This window comes from Rhamphochromis sp. 'chilingali' (assembly GCF_963969265.1).
Source record: "Rhamphochromis sp. 'chilingali' genome assembly, chromosome: 4".
Lineage (NCBI taxonomy): Eukaryota > Metazoa > Chordata > Actinopteri > Cichliformes > Cichlidae > Rhamphochromis > Rhamphochromis sp. 'chilingali'.
In genome coordinates, this window is record NC_137948.1 from 41,449,639 (window position 1) to 41,467,621 (window position 17,983).

Here is a 17,983-nt window from a genome sequence, read left to right on the forward strand (position 1 = left end):
ATATGCTCATAAAATACATCTACTATCTACTGAAAATGTAGAAAATGACAAAGGTAGACTAAACTGTCTCACCACTGTCCAGGATTCTTGGTCTTTGGGTTCGAGGATGCCCGAATTAAAAATTTCCAAAAGCAGCTGTAAACCTCCAGATGAAACAAACTAAAGAAGAAGAAGACAATTAAAGCCAGGATTGAGAGGAATTTGATTTCCATCCTGCTTGAGTTAGTGTTGTGCTGTACCTTGCAGCTCCAGGTGTTTTTGCTGTTTTCTATCTGATCCTCACTGGAGTCGTCCGAGTCTGGATACAGGTCACTATAGCTGCCCTGGGAACGAACAAGCAAGAACTAAGTAAAATAGTAATACTGTCACTAACACAATTTTACGTTTTTGAAACGATGATGCCAAGTTCTCCATGAAACACGCATTGCACTGTAAAAGTATCATTATTTATGGAATGTTTTTAATGCCGGCTTTAGTCCAAATAGGGGGAAAGAAACTACCCAAACTTTTCTGGATTTAAGGGCCAATTACTTTTTTACGTAAGTCTTGTATAGCTTTTTTCCCTTCAAAAATGAACTCATGATTTAAAAATTTATTTTTATATTTTCTTGGGTTATCTTTTTTATCAATTTATCAATCTGAAAAATTTAAGTGTGACAAATATTTAAAGAAAGGGGCAAAAACTTTTTTCACTGTACTGTACAGAGCACCCAGCATATTGATTTTAGTGACTTTACATTTAAATATATTTGGGATTACAAGTTGTACCTCAATTTAAAAAACAAAAGTGTCTACAGTCAGACTATAGTCGCAGTAATGGTGCTACCACTTAGTTAATTTGTTTTAACTCGACTCGTGTCCCTATATTAACATCTACAGATTCCACACTTGGCAGCGGATCCTGCGGACAGAAAGAGGCCATCAATCCTTTATCTGTCTTACTGTTGACTCTCTGTGGATGCGTCGATTGGGCTTTCCCAGAGCCTCGATGATCTCTAGAGCGTACAGCAGCTTGTGAGGACTTTTAATCCTCAGCAGCTCCTTCCAACACAAACCCTCGCCATTCTTCAGACAAAATAAAAACACAAAATTAAAAGCAAATTTAGTTATTCTATGTTTGTGCGATCAACAACAAACTCTTGAAGAGCCCTTATTTAAACAGGATGACTGACCGTATCATCTGAGATGTTCTGGAAGGCCTGCAACATTTTGGGACAGGTGGGAAGCAGCATGAGCAGCTCCCAAACTCGACGAGACAAATTCTCTGCGTGAAGGTGAAGCTCCTCGCATCGTGCGCTCTGAGTTTAACAACAAAACAAAACAAAACTTTAGTTAGCAGGGATGTTCCTGGTGACTGTCTTGATGCTCATCCAGGTAACTAAATCCCTAAAGGTTGATTCTATTCATCTGGACGTAGCGTTCTCAGTGGGAGAAAGGTTTCGTCACTCATCAAAGTGACTGAGTGAACAATGGGCTGTCAGTTCAGTTCCTTGATCATTAATATGCAAATTGTCATCACCATTGATCAACAAGCACAGATCAAAGACCTTGAATATCATTCACAGAGAGTTGGGGAATGGCTGCAATGGCTGGTGATTAATTTACTTGCAGATTAAACAGAATTTATGTCAAGTAGTCTGCGAAAACTGAAAGAAAATAGCCAAAACTGAGTACAGCCCTCATGGACAAAGTTAGGAAAGGACATATTCAAGAGCCTTAAGAAATCAATGATTCTGATCTTCCAAAATCAAACAGTGTTTTAACATTTTGTTATTTGTTATTTTATAAACACATCTGTACTGAATTTGGTTATGCTTTGTTCCAGTTAAATGCTTTTATATCATTTCACGTTTGTCAGTTTATGTAATTTCTCCTGAACACCTACATGCAACGGTTCATTTTTTCAGCCAAAGAACTGTCGAACCCGTCTTACTTTCAAATTTGTCTGTTTACAACTTCCTGTCACAGAAACACGCTGACAATGCTGCCTTCAGGCGATGGAGTAACCAAGGATGACACCAGTGAGTAGTAGGTGGCAACATAACATCTTAGACAACATGGTGTTGTGCATTAATTAAATACAAATAAATAGTCTAGCATATTTCTAATACTAAGGCAAGAAATGTTAACCATTTTGCATACTTGAGGCATCTCTCTTACCCACAAATGTAGTTATACATGTGGATGAACATGACTGTGAACATCAACTAACATAAATCAAAGGTACACCTTAAAACAGTTTGTGTTTCAGTGACCTCACCTCTCAAACTGGGTTTCAGTTCATACCTGCTCTTTTGCATTATTACATGTGGTCTAATATTATACCTAGTAAATACAATTTTCCATACATTTTAGCCAATATAACAGCCATATGATGTATACATCCCTTCAGGAGTTCTTCCATAACTAATACCCACCTCTGGGCTCTCCTGGACCTTCTCTGTGTTTGGGCTGGGTGGTTTGAAGCAAGCCAGCATCTCCAGCAGGTCGAAGAGTGTGGTGAGATGTGGCTCCTGAAGGAGCAGTAGCATAGGAATGTGCTCTTTCTGAGGAGGTGGAAGACAGGAGGCAGGCAATTGGATGCCCTCGCCCTTCCTCTCCCTCCGTGGAGCTCCCAGAGACACAAATACCATCTGGGATCAGATAAGAAGATGGTTCATAAAACTCATCTGCACTGAACAAATGTAATCAAAATTTACATGATTAGACAACAACGTTAAAAGATGTAAAACAATCTTTCAGACTTGAGCTGAACTGCAGTCTGTCCTACTGTTGGCCGTTTCTTATACAGAAGAGAAGTCAAACTGTTACCTGCATGTCTTTAAAGCCCAGCTCATGCAGAGTCTTCTCATCATAGTCTGTGGTAAGTTCATGACCAGAAGAGATCATCCTGACCGGTCCCATCAAACCACCTGCAGAACACGAGACAACATTTCACTAGCAGACTCACTCACACATTGACACACAAACAAAAGCAAGGGAGAATATTTTATGGAGGGACCTGACCTGGGAAGTCTCCTGGCTGCCGGCCACTCTGGCCAAATTCCTGCAGCTGAGCCTGATGGTTCATCTGCTCCTTCTGCAGGTTCTCGTACCAGTGGGTCACCTCAGCTCGCAGGTCAGCTACTTGGTCACTGGGATACATCTCAATGGTCATCTGCAGAAATATGTAATGGGTAGTGGGTCCAAACATTTGACTTGTACTGTAGAAGCACATTATAAGTATTTATGCAATAAGACTTATTTGCTTTTAATAAAGTGTCACCTTGTCAGGCAGGCCGGCGGGCTGACAGACGATCCTAAGAGGTAGAGACTGTTTGTCACTCAAAGCTTTAAGGTGGCTGCTGATTCCCGTCCCCTCGATCTGCCACTGTCGCAGGTGGTAAGCAAACCTGCCACAGACCAGAGACGAAACGATGTGCTGCAATACTGTTTGTTTGCCTTTTTTTTTTCCCCATATAAAATGATTTTGACCACTGAGTTTTTCATAATGTAAACATTCCAGGTGTGTGTACCTGCGCCGGAACGCCTCCAGGTGTGTTTTGAGCATGAGCAACCCCCTCTCAATGCTGGTCAGACTGGAGTGGGCATCCTTCTCCAAGTTGGCAGAAGCCATCAGGAGGCTCTCCATACATTTCCTTATGAACTCTTGTTCCTTCTCCAGTCCTGTTTTACCAGCTGGAGACACACAAAAGTAGAATTAATAGATTAAGATCAGCAATTTTTCAAAGTCTTCTTGTTCTTATTGGTACGGAAGAACAAAAACAACAATTTCATAACAAAGCATATGACTTCATCATAGTGCAGTGAGTAAAAACTGACCATTGATGTAGTAGGAGTTGATGTACTGTATAGCAGCGCGGCTGATATCAGCAGATTGAGCTCTCAGAGCGATCCCCCACAGCTGGTCCATCCCACACAGCTGGCGGCACAGACATTCCTCAATTAAGCATCTACTCAAATGTGTCTGAAGACAACATGTCTGATTACGAGCATCACATGCTTTTGTTTCCATTTACCTCACAGCTAGAGGCGTTGTCCAGTGCAGTAGTGGCAAGCCGGGCCAGGTTACAGAGGTGCTGAAAGAGGTTGAGGCCTGTCATGCTGATAGTCTCTGGTTTCAGCTGTGGCATCTGGAGACACACAGTGACATTAACAAACACAAAGTAGTCAACATCAACACACGGCTGCTGCTCGTCTGAAGCTGCCCAGAGGGTCGTGATTGTGCTCCACCCCAGCTGAGTTTAAACCCATCCAGTTGAATAAACGTATGAGAAATAGTCTGATAAATTCTGTTCCTGTTTTTTTTATTTATTATTTATTTCCAGCTCTAAACTATAAACCTGAGGCTACAGTCCCACACACTTACACAAAACCCTATTCTAATGAGGACACGCATATGATCTTTCTTTTAGTATTTAGGTATGAACACAAAGCGAAGATGGGAAAAAAAGCACAAAGAGACTTTAAAGGAATCGCCGCTGTACAAACATGAAGAGGTAGGAACAGTGGCTGCAGCCTGACTGCTCATCACTGCTTTTGTTACCCATTGAAGTTCAGGCTGGCTGCTGGGCTGGGCTCTAACATCACTTTGTTCTTTTGACTAGCTTAGCATTAGCATGCTGTCTGTGTAAGTGGTTGCAAAGAGCTGAAGTTGTGTTAGCAACACATCATGCTCTTGTCCTCTTGTGTAACATTTCCACCCTGTAGACTGCCATACTATATGCACAACTACAGACAAACTTAAAAAAAAATCTAGCACAAGTGCAAATGGAGCTGATAAGAGAGCTCGATAGCCAGGCAGACTAACAGATCGCAGAAATTGAACTAGAAGACAACCAGTTCTTGTACAGAACCTGTATAGTGAAACTAAGAAAAGAAAATCTTAATGCTATGATTCTTTTCCAACTGAAAAATTTCCTGCCAAATTAACGTTGCACAGCACAGGAAATAAAGGGTATTTTGTCAAACATTTAAGAGATTTATGGAATTAAATTTATGTCACAAGTTGTACACGAAACGGGCACAGGTTTTTGCCCCGTCCCTCCACTTTGGAATTATCTATAATTCCACAGCCATTCTTATTCATTACCCATGGGACACCCATAAAATTCTATAATCCACGGTCTTTTTACTACCTTCTCCAGGAAGAGATGTTTGTAGGTCTCCATGCCCATAGCATGCTGGTCTTTGCTGCGGACCTGGTTGAGGAACCAGTGCAACGCATCATCGTAACATTCAGCGTCCTCCACCAGACAGTGCCACAGAATGTCCACTTGCTCCAGACTCAGTCCTGACAAATCCAAACACCAAAATAATTACAAACTAGAGTTCAGCGATGTCAAACGCAGACCGGGTTCATATAACGCAGACCACTTTTCCCCCTTATCTTTGGGCTTTTGGCCATAATTATCTGCTTACGTTGCACATCCATACATAAGAGGCTAAGAGCTTCTAAAGGGGATTAAAAGGTAAGAGACACATTTTCTTTTATTATACGTAAACACGCTAAAAAGGTGGATAATTTTAGAGATCCCCAATGTAAAATGAAAGAACCCAACAAGAAAGGCTCAGAAATCAAGACTGAAATGCAAAGTGCTAAAGACCACGAAACTTTAAGAAAACACTTCACTCCTTTAAATTTTTTTTCCTCTTTTGGGGTGTAAAATATTCCTCAAGAAGTGAATGGTGTGGTGTGGAAACACAGCAGAGATCAGGGTTATGTTATGAAAACCACAGCTGTTATTTACTAAAGCATAATATGGACACCTCTACCTCTGTGCAACTCTCTGGATAGGTGCATGTCTTTTAAAAGCATCTTAGTTCACAGAGAATATTACTCTAGTACATAAATGGTATCGGAATCTTACTGAAGTGGTCGGGAGATCCCAGTGTGGAAAAGACACAGGTAAGGAACTGCAGACGGACCTGGACCTCTGCACTGTGACTGTACCTGCACAACACAGACGAGTTATGTGTCAACAGTGAAGAAAGTGAACTGATGTCTGAAGATCACAGTTTGCAGAAGCTTCCAACTGCTCTCTCAGAAGTATTGACACCAAGCACACTTCTGCTAACGCAGTCTTTGAGATGCATGTGTAAATAATTTAAATGAATAGTGGCTGCTATCATGGGCACTCCAGAAATATCACACTAGTGGGCAATTACAGTGTCATTAAAGGTTAAAGCAGGATAATAACTGCACACAAGGGAACATTAAGCAAAGCAATCAAATGGAACTAAAGAGGTGTTATGCAGATAATGTGAAGATAAAAATTAATTTGCTGGTGGACAGAATCATGAGACGCATCTTTGTTTTCCAAAAAGCAAAAACTCAAACACTTGGCTAGTCTGAACGAGGAATTGTAACACTGATGCTCTCACAACAAAAACTGAAATTTTAAATTGGGTACAGGAATTCCACTGTCAGCATGATTTTTCTGAGAAGTGACTTTAGTGTCCAATTCTTCCTAAATGTGGAATTATCAGGTGGAAGGTGCTTTGTTTTCTAGCCATAATTAAGAGAATAAAACTGTGACTCAGAAAGCTGACAAATTAATTACAAACAAGAAATGATAAACTGAAAAAGGAAGCATTGTTTAACTTAAATAAATGAACTAAGGTCAACCAATTTTTTTTTTTAAAAAGTGTGCATATATGAGTCTCTTAATTTTAATAAAGAACAGAAAGTATTCAATGACTACTAAAGTAATGTGGCCTAAAGAACTTTATAGAAAGATAAAAGTCATTATTAACAACTGCAAAATCAAGCGTCCCGTTAAGTACAGTTATAGAAGTTTGTCATTTCGTAGTGTTACCCAGCCTGAAACGAAATACTGTTTCTCACCAGCTTCTACAGTGCAAAAAGCAATACAGTTTAAAAAGAATAGGTTTAAAAAGAGCAGTAAAAGAGGCAGTAATGAATTGCAACAACAGTTATGGATAAAGAAATAACATAAAATCTAAGTTTTAAAACAAACTCAACTCACATTTGTCCGGGTAGTCAGCAGTCTTTTCACGGAAGGGGGTGGTTAAATTAGGTAGAGTGTGTGTGTGTGTTAGTTATACACAGTATACAAGGCAAAAACAGTTTGGATAGTTTCTAACAAGTTGAAAGCGAATATTTAGTATGACCAACTTTATTCTTCACAGCCTGAACTCATAATTTCTTTAAGTCATGAGGAAAATTTCTCCAGGCTTCTTGAACCACATTGAAAGGTCTGCTTCTATTGTTCTTTATCACACTGTTGACAGTACCATTTTCTCTTGTCTTCCAAATCTCCAGTTTCCCCAAGATATATAAAGTTTCCAGCTAATAGCAGTTTGTGAATCAACTTGTTGGTGCAAAAGTGATATTTTATTCTTGTCATACTATCATGTCGGGCCTTTTTTGTAGATTCAACTGAAGAAATGAGAACAAATAATGTGCTTTTCTAACAGACAATTTGATACGAAGTTGTCTGTAAAGCCGACTTCACACCTTGAATTACAGCAGGTGCTGCTGTTTTGCTTGAATTATTTATATGTCAGTGGTAAGTGACTTAACTTGTTTCTGGACAGGAACAAAGATGGGATCGAGTGAAAAAGCAACCAAAGAATTTCAGAAAGACTGGAGAAGCTCAGGGAACACTTTAAAAAGAATTACGAGTCCGGCTTCTTGCAAGCAAAATATAAAGAAATAAAGGGAGACTCAATATTCTGTATAGTAGTGTCGATATGTAGTAGTGGTGTAAGACAGACTCACAGTGCAAATTTGTGCCGGTGTTCTCTGACTTCTTGGATGTAGTGTTGCAGGTTGTCGAAAAACAGTTTCATCATGTGCAGCTCCTTTTCAGCCCACCTGACAGAACCAACAACCAAATCAGTGCAAGGCTCACAAAACAAAACACTTCAATACTCATATTTCTATTTTTTTCAGAAAGACTCAAATATTTTGACTCAGCTTTGATGAGTCATGTAATTGTATCTGAAACTCCATATGGTATTTGACTTTTGCACTCTGAAGAAGTGGTGTAACTTACATGGTGATCCAATGAGTGTCATAGCTGGAGCCAAATTGCTGGAAAGTGCCAAAAAGTTTAGGGAGTAGACGCAAGGAAACCACAACTGACCTGAGAGAAGAGAAGAAGACAGAGTCCAGTTTTTCAAGATTCCCAAACGAGAATAATTACAAAAATAAATAAGATGAACATTTTAAATGCTCAAGAAATGATTATCTGGTGTTGATAAATCAGTAGTTTATCTATGCACAGGAAGCTACAACATGCAACCCTTTTTATGTGTGCACTGCAAGAACAGGTGCCTACCAATTATTCATTTTCAATACATTCAATCAGAGATAAGTCCTAAACATCATAAGCGTGTTGTATTTATACATTTATGCACCAATTTAAAACATAAATAAAGAGGTCACTCTTACCGGTGATGGGCCAAGTTGTCAAGACAACCCTCGATAAAGCGCATTCGAATCTGTCTGTCAGTGAACCAGCAGACCAGCGAGCACAGCAGTTTCTCAGCTTCATTGATAAGACCTTCAGAGAGATGAATCTAAACACACAAGCAAATTATAAAATGAATTTTACACAATCCTGCTGAAGCTAGCTGAAGCACCATCTATCAACTCTGTGAACATAAAGCATTGTCTATAAGGAAATATTGGAGAAGTGGAAGTCGTACCGCATCTTCATCTTGTACCAGGTCCCAGAGCAGAGTGTTGCCCTTCTTACAAACATTATCCAAGTTGATGTCAGTCACAGCGTGGCTGCTGGAGTACTGATGTTTATGAACAGCTGGACCTGAGGGGATAAAGAGCATTCACATGGTCAGATTTACTACTATTATTATTATTATTATTGTTGTTATAAATTAAACTGTCCTAGTTCCATAGTGTGGCCCACCTTGCACCAGATGCTCATGGTAAATGGAGGCCAAGTTGGGAAGGTGCTGCTGCAGGTGGGAGCTGAGCTCAGCATGGGAGTTTATCTGGACTAGCTCCTCCTCACAGCCCGATTCTTCCCCGTCAAAATCAGCCATGTTCTTCTCTGACTTCGCACTGACCTGAGAGCTGCTGCAGCTAACGTCATCAGCACTCAGCATGTCCTCCACCATGGGTCTGAGGGAGGAAAGTAGGGTTTATAGATCAAGGATAGACTGACAGGTACATTTAAAAGAGAAAAAACAAAAACACTAACATGTATAACTACAGAGAGTTTCCTAGCACAGATGAAATTTGTGATTTAAGACAAATATGCAAAATAAACACCGCAGTCAATAAAATGTTTTACATCTAAAACCAGCTTTAATACTACAATATGTGCTGGACATAAGCTGTACTCAGAAGGTAAAATCCTATACTTACCTATTAATATACAGTATATAAACACACAAAAATTGCTATACGCAGAATACCATGAATGTCCCTCCATTTCTACCCTAATTTGAAACTATGTGCTCAGTAGACAAACACTCTGTGTTAGCCATTCATAAACAGAAGTGTAGCAGTCTTACCCTTCATGATGGTGGTGGTGGTGATGATGATGGTGGTGATGGTGGTGGTGGTGCTGAGGGCCAATGAAACGACGGCAGTTGAAGAGTTCACTGCTCATGGCCTCTCCTAGGAAGTCCCCGGGTCGCGGGAGACAGGGAGGCTCCTGAGGTCCCTGGACAATCTGAGAAGGGCTGATATCTGGCGGCTGCTGCTGGGTCTCTGTCCCATCAGGCCGAGCAGATGACGATGCTGAACAAGTGTCAAGCATTCTCATGCGGCTCTCTAGAGACGCTGTCGCCGCTGTTACCATAATACCAGAAGTTTCTGGGTTGAAAGGGAGAACCTTGGATTTGGCTCCTCCCCCTGGGCCACTCGGCCCTGCCCCCTCACCAAGAGCATCCCCGGCTTTCCTTTTCCTTGACTCAGTCTGCTCCCGGGGCTCCTTTTGGTGCCCACCTTCAGCAGCTGAGCGGTTACCCTCATCTTCATCTTCTTCATCGTCATCATCCTCCTCCTCTTCGTCTTCTTCTTCATCCTCTTCCTCCTCCTCTTCCTCCTCCTTTAAGGCCTCGCTATCTGCCATGTCATCAGAGTGCAGCTCGCTGCCTGGGCTCCCAGCTGACTGGCTGGCTCGACTAGAGGCGGCTTCGTTGCTGGAAGCCTCGCTGCGGCCACTGCTGCTGCCTGGTCCGCTGCTGCCTTCCTCCACGCTGTTGGCAGTTTCATCTGAGCTGCCCTGCATAGACTCCTGAGGAAACAGCAGCAGCTCTTTTCACCTGGTTGTGCATTTTATGTTAACAACCAGGCTTTAATTAGACATTACAGAAAGACATTAGACAAAGAAACAGGTCATGGTATAAGATTTAAGGGCCTCAACTCCCTTCAGAATACGTCATTTTAATCATTTCAAAAACTGGACTGAAGTTTTGACTGAAAGTAAAAATTATTGTGGCCAGAAAAGTCAAAGTGACCTTCATAGTGCAGAAGGTCACAAGGATAGGACAGACTTCAAAACAATCATGACTGTTACAGAGGAAAATAAGTCAGCTGCTCTTTATTCTCTTGTTTGTATGGACGGGTACTTGCATACAACACTCAGCCAATCGTACCCACCTTCCTACAGCACTTTCTAACATTCACACACATACTCTAATAGATGCACTGGGGGCAACTTGAGGTTCAGCATCATGCAGACTGAAGTCAGGGGTCGATCCACTGACCTTCACATTGGTAGAACACCTGCTCTACCACCTGATCCTAGTTCATTGTGTCACCATATGTGCTCTATACCTCTGTGTCAGATAGTCTTTGCTGATTCCTCTTGCTGCCAGTCATCATCTGGTCATCCATCTCCATGTCGCTGCCTCCACTGTGTTGCGTGTCGCTATTGTCACTGCTGTCTGGACTTGCGGCCGGTGAACCTGAAACCACATTAGACGACAGACTGAGGACCGTGTATAATCCTGAGGCTCAATAACGCATCGACAGTCTGAAAGTGGAATTGACCAGGTCTAATGAAGATTCAGGAATTTATTGTGTAAAAACACCACTCATCCTAAAGTCATAACCAAACTGTACATATATAGAGGAACGATAACTAATGATGAAGATGCAAATATCTGGAAATCACACTGCAGATATCTGCAACTTAACTGTAGATATTGCCAATGGAAATCTGCAGACACGCGGCAAAAATGATGTCAGCTGTCCTAGAATCACATTATCAATTATCCCGACAGGTGCGACTGAGTATATAATCATTTTAGCCACTATTGAATGAAATTAAAAACTTGTTTCTTGCTTTTCTTTAAATCAAGTGGCAGGAAATCTCTTGGGTTGTGGAACATTTTGTATTTTGGAAGAAATTTTATCCTAAAATTATCGTTAGTGAAGAAGGCAGGTCCAGTTATAAAACCAGAAATTAAAAACTACATTTCTGGTAAACAGCCAGTCCCACAGCCAACTAATATAAAACATGTTGTCTTTAAACTAAAGCTCAGATACTGAAGTGGTAAGAAAAAGCCTCAAAAATATTATACTGTTTTTTGGTGGGGGGGTTTTTGTTTTGTTTTTTAAATAACAGGCTTCGTACTGAAATGCATGCACGCTGACCTTTCTTGTTGCCCATGGGGATGTTGGTGTTAAGCAGGGAGGCGAAGGAGCTTTGTTTGGAGAGCTGGGCTTTTGCTGCCAATGCATTATTCCAGAGGGCCTTAATCAGCATAGAGGCCAAGTACAGTGTCTGTCCGGGGAGAGTGGGGAAACACAGAAGCAATTCATCATAGCGACGTCACAACCACTTAAAGACAATGTTGGTGAAACTGTGCCCAGTGCTTCAACTTCAGAATGTTTTGTACCTGCTCGGTGTGAGTGCTCGGATGCAGGCCTGATACCAGGTTGAGGACATGACGGAGAGGCACAGGATCGAGGTTTTTAATGAGAGACGGGAAAAGGTCGTGGATGTAGCGGCTGCAATGTTTTAACTGATTTTTAAAAGCAAAAGAAAAAAAACAACAACAAAGAAGCTGTTATTGTTGTTATACACAAAACGCCCACAATCTCATCAACTCATCGCAAAATACTGAAGGGAACATACTAATTCACCTGAAGTGTTTCCATGATTTCATCACAGTACAGTTATTATATATAACACAGGCTAAATATAATATTGCATTAAATCACAGAAGAATTTGAACCATTTAAAGTTAATGAAAGAATAAATAAAAATCAGATCAAGTTCCCACTTCATCTGCAGATGAAAAATGGCTTCTTTGCCAATTCTGACATTCACAGCAATGTATGTTAATGTGCAGTGTCCCTCTTAAATGCATAAACCATTTAGTGGCATATACACCCCTAGTTTTTAAAAGTTTTGTTCCCAGTGCTTCTGACACAGAAAAATCCACCAATACAGAAATACCAGCACCGATCACTTGGTATGACTGATGTTTGACTGCAGGCTGCCCCATGATGGAGTGGAATAAAGCTGTACAGTCTCTCATTTTACCTGAGCTGCAGCCCAGATGCAGTCTATGTGCTGTGTGCTGAGCCGGCCCTCTGCAGCCAAGAAATTCAGGATCACTTGGCACTGTTTAATGATCTACAAAACACACATACACAAATGTAAATGTGCAAAACTGGGGGAAATGTTCTCCAGAATAGTTTTTTCATTTTTCATTACTGGAACCAAAAGTCTCACCTCAATGTGCAAATTTGGGCCAAATATGTGCTCCACTACATTGTTGTGGATCAGCCAGTCGGCTAGTTCCTTTGCTATGGACCTGAAAGAAAAAAGCAGAATCATAATACGCTGTGTGAACCATTTTATTTTATTTATTTGTTTATTTATTTATTTTTAGCCCAAACTGGTTTAAAATAGCACCACATCCTTCCTGTTTGCTTGCATTTATGGACAGGCATCTTTTTTCTTTACACTAACTTACGTTTCTGTGTCAGACACCAGGGATTCGTTGTTACACACATCGTTGAAGGTGTGCAGCTGATTCTGAAGAAACACAAACATGCCCCGCAATAAGTGAAGGAATGAAGCACAACCTGTCAAATTAATAACTGCAGCACCACTGGCTCATAGCTCTTATTTAACCATCTAGTGGACAGCATAGATAATAGATGTTTGTTTTTGATGTCATTTCCCTCAATTAGGAGTATACTTAGTGAAAGTATTCTCAATTTTAGCACTTAAACAGTTTGTTTGTTTTTAAACCTGGACTGCATTTACTTGTGTTCTTTCACCAAAAGAGGAAATTTACAGATACAACACAATTCATCCCTCTATTTCCCACCAAATATTACAGACATCTCCAATTGCTTAAATATTTTTGTGCAAAGTCTCATTTTGACAAAAGGTCCACAGAAAACTAGAATCAGCCAGACCTACATGAGGGTGTGAGAATGAGTTAAATCCGTTTGGAGTCCGACTCACTGTGATTTGGCTAAGTCCGGCCAATCTCATCGTGAGAGTGGGTGACATGAAATATTTGAAGGCAAGATCCAGGCTCTCCTTATCAAAGCACAGTGCGCTGTCCAGTGGTTCCTTCACCGTGCTCCACATTAGGTCTGCCATATTGCGTGCTGCGCTCTGTCGCAGCTCCTGGTCCGACAGCTTACACAGATACCTGCAGACGCATCCGACTGACAGATAAGCTACTGACAAAAACTTTTATGTTTAATACTCTCCCCAAGGGTTGTACAGTATTGCCAGCACTATTTACGTATTATTTTAAAAACCCACAGTATTTGTGACCACTCCCCCTCCTACATTGTACAAAATGCCCCCTCTCGTCAGATCTTTGAAATTCACCAATCATTACTTCTGAGAGGAAAAACAAAGGACCTTTAGGGTACTATTAAAACAAACTTGTCAGCATCCCAAAGCTAGAAAAAAAAAGTTTCATAAATCCTCCTCTAAAACAGCCAAGTTTCATTTTGAAGAAGAACTCTCACTTAAGGTTGGCTGTTTTGAATCAGACTTTTGTAGGCGTACGCTATAATTTTCCAATAAACAACTGTGCTGCTGACTCATTTACTCTCCACTCTGGATGGCTGCGTTTGTGGTTTTTAGAGGTGTAGCTTGGAGAGTTGCTACTGAAGTACTTTGTGTTCATTTAAATAAAAAGAAATCTTTAAATAGAATGGAAAGTTACCATGATGTGAAAACTGTCCTAATTTGGGTTTTTGTTAACGTACCTTTTTATCTTTTAATTGTTATCATGTGAAACCACTTCTCTACTGTTTGGATGTGTTCCTTATGGTTGTGCTAATCAATCATTTTTATAGAGGTATACAGCACAGTCTGCAAGGCAGAGCTTAAAATATTCAAGCAGCTTTACAAACATTAGCATGCCAACCTACTCACAATAACAATACTAACACACTGATAATCTAGTAAATATCAAATACTGTGTTCACTATGGAAGTTTAACATGTGTTTAATTAGCAAAATCCTAATTGAAGTACACTGAATGCAACATTATTACATTTGCAGATTTTTATTTGTATACTATAGTATTAGGAAAAATATTGACTTGTTAAAGCTGGCTCCAATTTTTCACTCTTTGGTACAGAAAATGTTACCAAAGAGTTAACTTGGTAAAGTCGTATTTTTTTTGTTTTGTTTTTTAAATACAGTAGTTTATTTAGTTACCAAGCTACTCAGACAAAAGAGGCAATACGGTAGCAGAGCATCAGTCTGCCTACATCACATGCACTGCCAACACTCTGCCTCCTCTTGGGTCACGTGAAGAGACACTGACTGGAAGTCTGGCAACTGTTGCTATGGCAACAAAGGCTCTTCCTAGCAACAAATGTATGGCACTTTAACAAGAAGAGAAGAGGCTGCGCTGCCTGACTGAGACAAATGGCGAGCTCTAATGCAGAATCAACAACGTCTGGCTTATAAATAATAGCAAATCTTGACTTCTTCAGCTGGGAAACAAAGCTGGACACTGAATCTAATATTCAGAGCTTTGCAGACAAGATTAAAAATCTGACAGTACACAAGAATACTGCAGTAAGAGTGTTAGTGACTGTCTTCAGGTTCAGAAAGTGTGGTGTTCAACAACATGGCAGCTCCTGAGGCACTTACAGGTCTTTTAACCTGCACCTGAAAGCAAGTGCAACTGGTGAGAATCACCCATCTCTGGCTGAGGAAGATGCTCTATGTTGTTACATGTTTAAAGCCAAGAATTGTGTGTAAACTCACCGTATCACATAGGTCCGGAACGGTATGATGTGTTGCATGACGGCAGGAATGTGCAACCATATTCGGATCTGTGGGAAGATCAAATACAATATGCGAATAATTAAACTTTTTTTTTTAAGTATAAATTTCAGCTGAGAATCTGCCTTGCATCTTAAACAGAAGTTCATGTTCAAAGTTGTGCGTTATATTTATTACATGGACATTATAAAGAAAAAAAAAGGCAGTTAGCCAAAATATCTTCAGTACTTGCCTCCAAAAAAAAAACTCAAACAGATTAACAATTTCATCTTAAATTTAGCAATTATCAAATTTAAACCGATCACAATTTACTGCTGTTACCACTATTATCCAAGTTGTTTTTAAACATACTAATTCGTATAAGAACTGGTTCTGCTAATCTGTGGTTTTTGAAATAACAGCAGCGGTTTAGATTGATAGCACTCACATTAGAAACTATGGTGATGAAGGCGTGGGCGATAGGGAAGGGGAGGCTCTCTGGAGTGCCAAACTCGAAGCACTCCTTCATCAGGGAGAGGCCGTGTTTCCCACAGAACAGGCAGACGTAGCGCAGCAGATGCAAAGGTACCTCCACATCCTGGACAAGAGTAGAGCAGGTTTACAAACGGTCATCCACTCAGAAGCTCATTTACCTTTTTTTCCTTTTTGTGTGTGTAATCTGAGCTAGCCCTGTCAACTGTGATGAAGTGCTGTTGCAACAGAAGACAAAGCTGTTGAATGCATAAAGACAGGGCAAAATGACTTTAAAGAAGCATCTTCTATTCTAAAGAATATTCACTGGTTTTGTTTCTTTGTGACTTAAAGACGACTGTGTGGTAAAAGTATACTGCTGTGCCAAACTCAGCATACTGTGAACTTGAGACTGAAAGTAGTGAATTAAAATAAAGCGTGTAAACACTTATTTCCTATAGGTATGAGTTACTTTTGCTAATAAAAACCAGAAAAGCCATTAGTTTCCAGATTTCCAGCTCTGGAGTTTTTCATAAAAATGTCTTCTTCAGGCCATCTTAAACCCTCTCCTCCCCCAAGCCTAATAAAAACTTTATCATAGTGGCAAAGTGAACAAAGATAATCCAGGGACACATTACTTCTCTCTGGGGCACTGTAACATCATCTACAGGAATTCACAGCACAAGTTCCCAGAACAGCTTTAGTTTCATGTTGACAGTACAGAGCTAACACATGAGCTCATTTACAATGTTTACAACCCTTACAATGCTCATTTCAGAAAACAACGAGCTTCAACAGGACCCATGACCAATAAAACCCTGTTACCATGCATTTTATGAAGCTTAGAAATTCTCTTAATAATGTAAGCACATGTACGAAAAAACACAAAGAGAGCAGGAAACTGGGACAACACTTAGCTAAACAAAAATGTAACCCCCCCCCAAGGACTACCAAAACAGTGACGTGACCACTGTGAGTCATCTGGTAGGAAACGGAAAGAAGGTAAGGACCAGGGTTACATGGTTAACAGTAACTGTACTTTAAAACTCAGTGTGTGGGGACTGTAAACCAATCAAAGATGGCATTCTCTCAGAGACAAAGGTAAGCCTAGCCCTAACCTTACCTATGTAACATCTACATATCAGAGTAATTGTATTTATATGGTCACTCAGTTAGCAGCATCTTATCTACAAACCATTCTGGGCACTCTAAGGGACAGATGAGACGGCTGTTTTCAACATGTGATGGTCATGATATTTACTTCACAGTAGGATATAAATATCATCTTGAGATGTTACTGGTATACATACATCTCTTCCTACTGTTATCTATGCAGCGATGAGAAATCTGATCTGCTGCTGCCAATTTTCCAAATTACATTTAGAATAGTCACGTGAGCTGACCCTCTGAAATCTGCTTTTGGAGGAAGTAGAATAACACTTAAGCAATTTTCTTCCAGGTCCCACACATTAGACTGGACACCTTTCATTACTCTTTTTCTGTTTAAAAAAACAAAACAAAAAAACAAAATCATAATAATGCCCCAGTGCTATAATTCAACCACATCAATCAAAATGCAAGCGCGAGTGAAACAAAAGTCCACCACAATCGACAAGAAAAGATGTGACAATAAAACGTGACTCTCTTCACCAGACTCGTGACACTGTCACGGCATATACATGTTGTTCCCTAGGGCTGGGTTTTGATGACCGATTTATCGATTAAAATCGATTCTGGCTTGGATAACGTGATATCGATTCATTAAAATCCTGAATCGAAATTTATTTTGCCAGAATCTCAGGTGAAACGTCACAAAATTTCAACAACCACCAAACAGCTAAAACCGTAAATGTTAGCAGGAACACGGACTCTGCACAAAGACGTAAACACAAAGCGCGGACCCGCCGACGCATCAGAATCAGTGAGATGTCGCCTTTCTCACCCGACGGACACGGTCGGGGCTGAAAGCCGACAGCTCGCTGATTCTGATGTTTCGGCGGGTCCGCGCTTTGTGTTTACGCCCTTTTTGCGCTGATTCTAAAGCTGTTAGTTTGATCTCTCTCCAAACAATATTGACCGAACCAGCAGCAAAAGAAGATCCAAACTACGCTTCACATAAACATCGTCATGAATTCCCTCTGACTTTTGCTGCCACCTTGATAAAAAAAAAAAAAAAAAAAAAAAAAATTTACACTTCATGCACAGCTCTCTCTCTCTCTCTCTCTGTGTACTTGAAAAACAGTTTCCCGTCTAAAAAATCTGTTTTCTGCATTATTCGCTTGCTTGTTACGCACAAGTCTACCGTT

The 17,983-nt window shown here is 40.4% G+C and overlaps 1 protein-coding gene across 3 annotated transcripts in view; it reads right to left on the reverse strand.

Annotated features, from left to right (window-relative positions):
- The window catches only part of usp34 (ubiquitin specific peptidase 34), a 55,668-nt gene that overhangs the window by 22,758 nt on the left and 14,927 nt on the right, over positions 1-17,983 (reverse strand). For all 3 annotated transcript variants that reach the window (XM_080881320.1, XM_080881319.1, XM_080881318.1), the window contains exons 5-32: positions 15,655-15,804; positions 15,210-15,277; positions 13,431-13,623; positions 12,931-12,992; positions 12,687-12,768; positions 12,495-12,587; positions 11,845-11,970; positions 11,600-11,729; positions 10,778-10,908; positions 9,508-10,235; positions 8,898-9,112; positions 8,677-8,795; positions 8,420-8,547; positions 8,022-8,111; positions 7,745-7,840; positions 5,871-5,953; positions 5,139-5,293; positions 4,020-4,133; positions 3,823-3,922; positions 3,516-3,678; positions 3,266-3,392; positions 3,007-3,157; positions 2,812-2,912; positions 2,418-2,633; positions 1,173-1,298; positions 943-1,065; positions 240-323; positions 73-159 (exon numbers count right to left, since the gene is read on the reverse strand). In XM_080881320.1, coding sequence (XP_080737446.1) covers positions 73-159; positions 240-323; positions 943-1,065; positions 1,173-1,298; positions 2,418-2,633; positions 2,812-2,912; positions 3,007-3,157; positions 3,266-3,392; positions 3,516-3,678; positions 3,823-3,922; positions 4,020-4,133; positions 5,139-5,293; positions 5,871-5,953; positions 7,745-7,840; positions 8,022-8,111; positions 8,420-8,547; positions 8,677-8,795; positions 8,898-9,112; positions 9,508-10,235; positions 10,778-10,908; positions 11,600-11,729; positions 11,845-11,970; positions 12,495-12,587; positions 12,687-12,768; positions 12,931-12,992; positions 13,431-13,623; positions 15,210-15,277; positions 15,655-15,804 — 4,041 coding nt within the window. The remainder of the gene's footprint in view (positions 1-72; positions 160-239; positions 324-942; positions 1,066-1,172; positions 1,299-2,417; positions 2,634-2,811; positions 2,913-3,006; positions 3,158-3,265; positions 3,393-3,515; positions 3,679-3,822; positions 3,923-4,019; positions 4,134-5,138; positions 5,294-5,870; positions 5,954-7,744; positions 7,841-8,021; positions 8,112-8,419; positions 8,548-8,676; positions 8,796-8,897; positions 9,113-9,507; positions 10,236-10,777; positions 10,909-11,599; positions 11,730-11,844; positions 11,971-12,494; positions 12,588-12,686; positions 12,769-12,930; positions 12,993-13,430; positions 13,624-15,209; positions 15,278-15,654; positions 15,805-17,983) is intronic.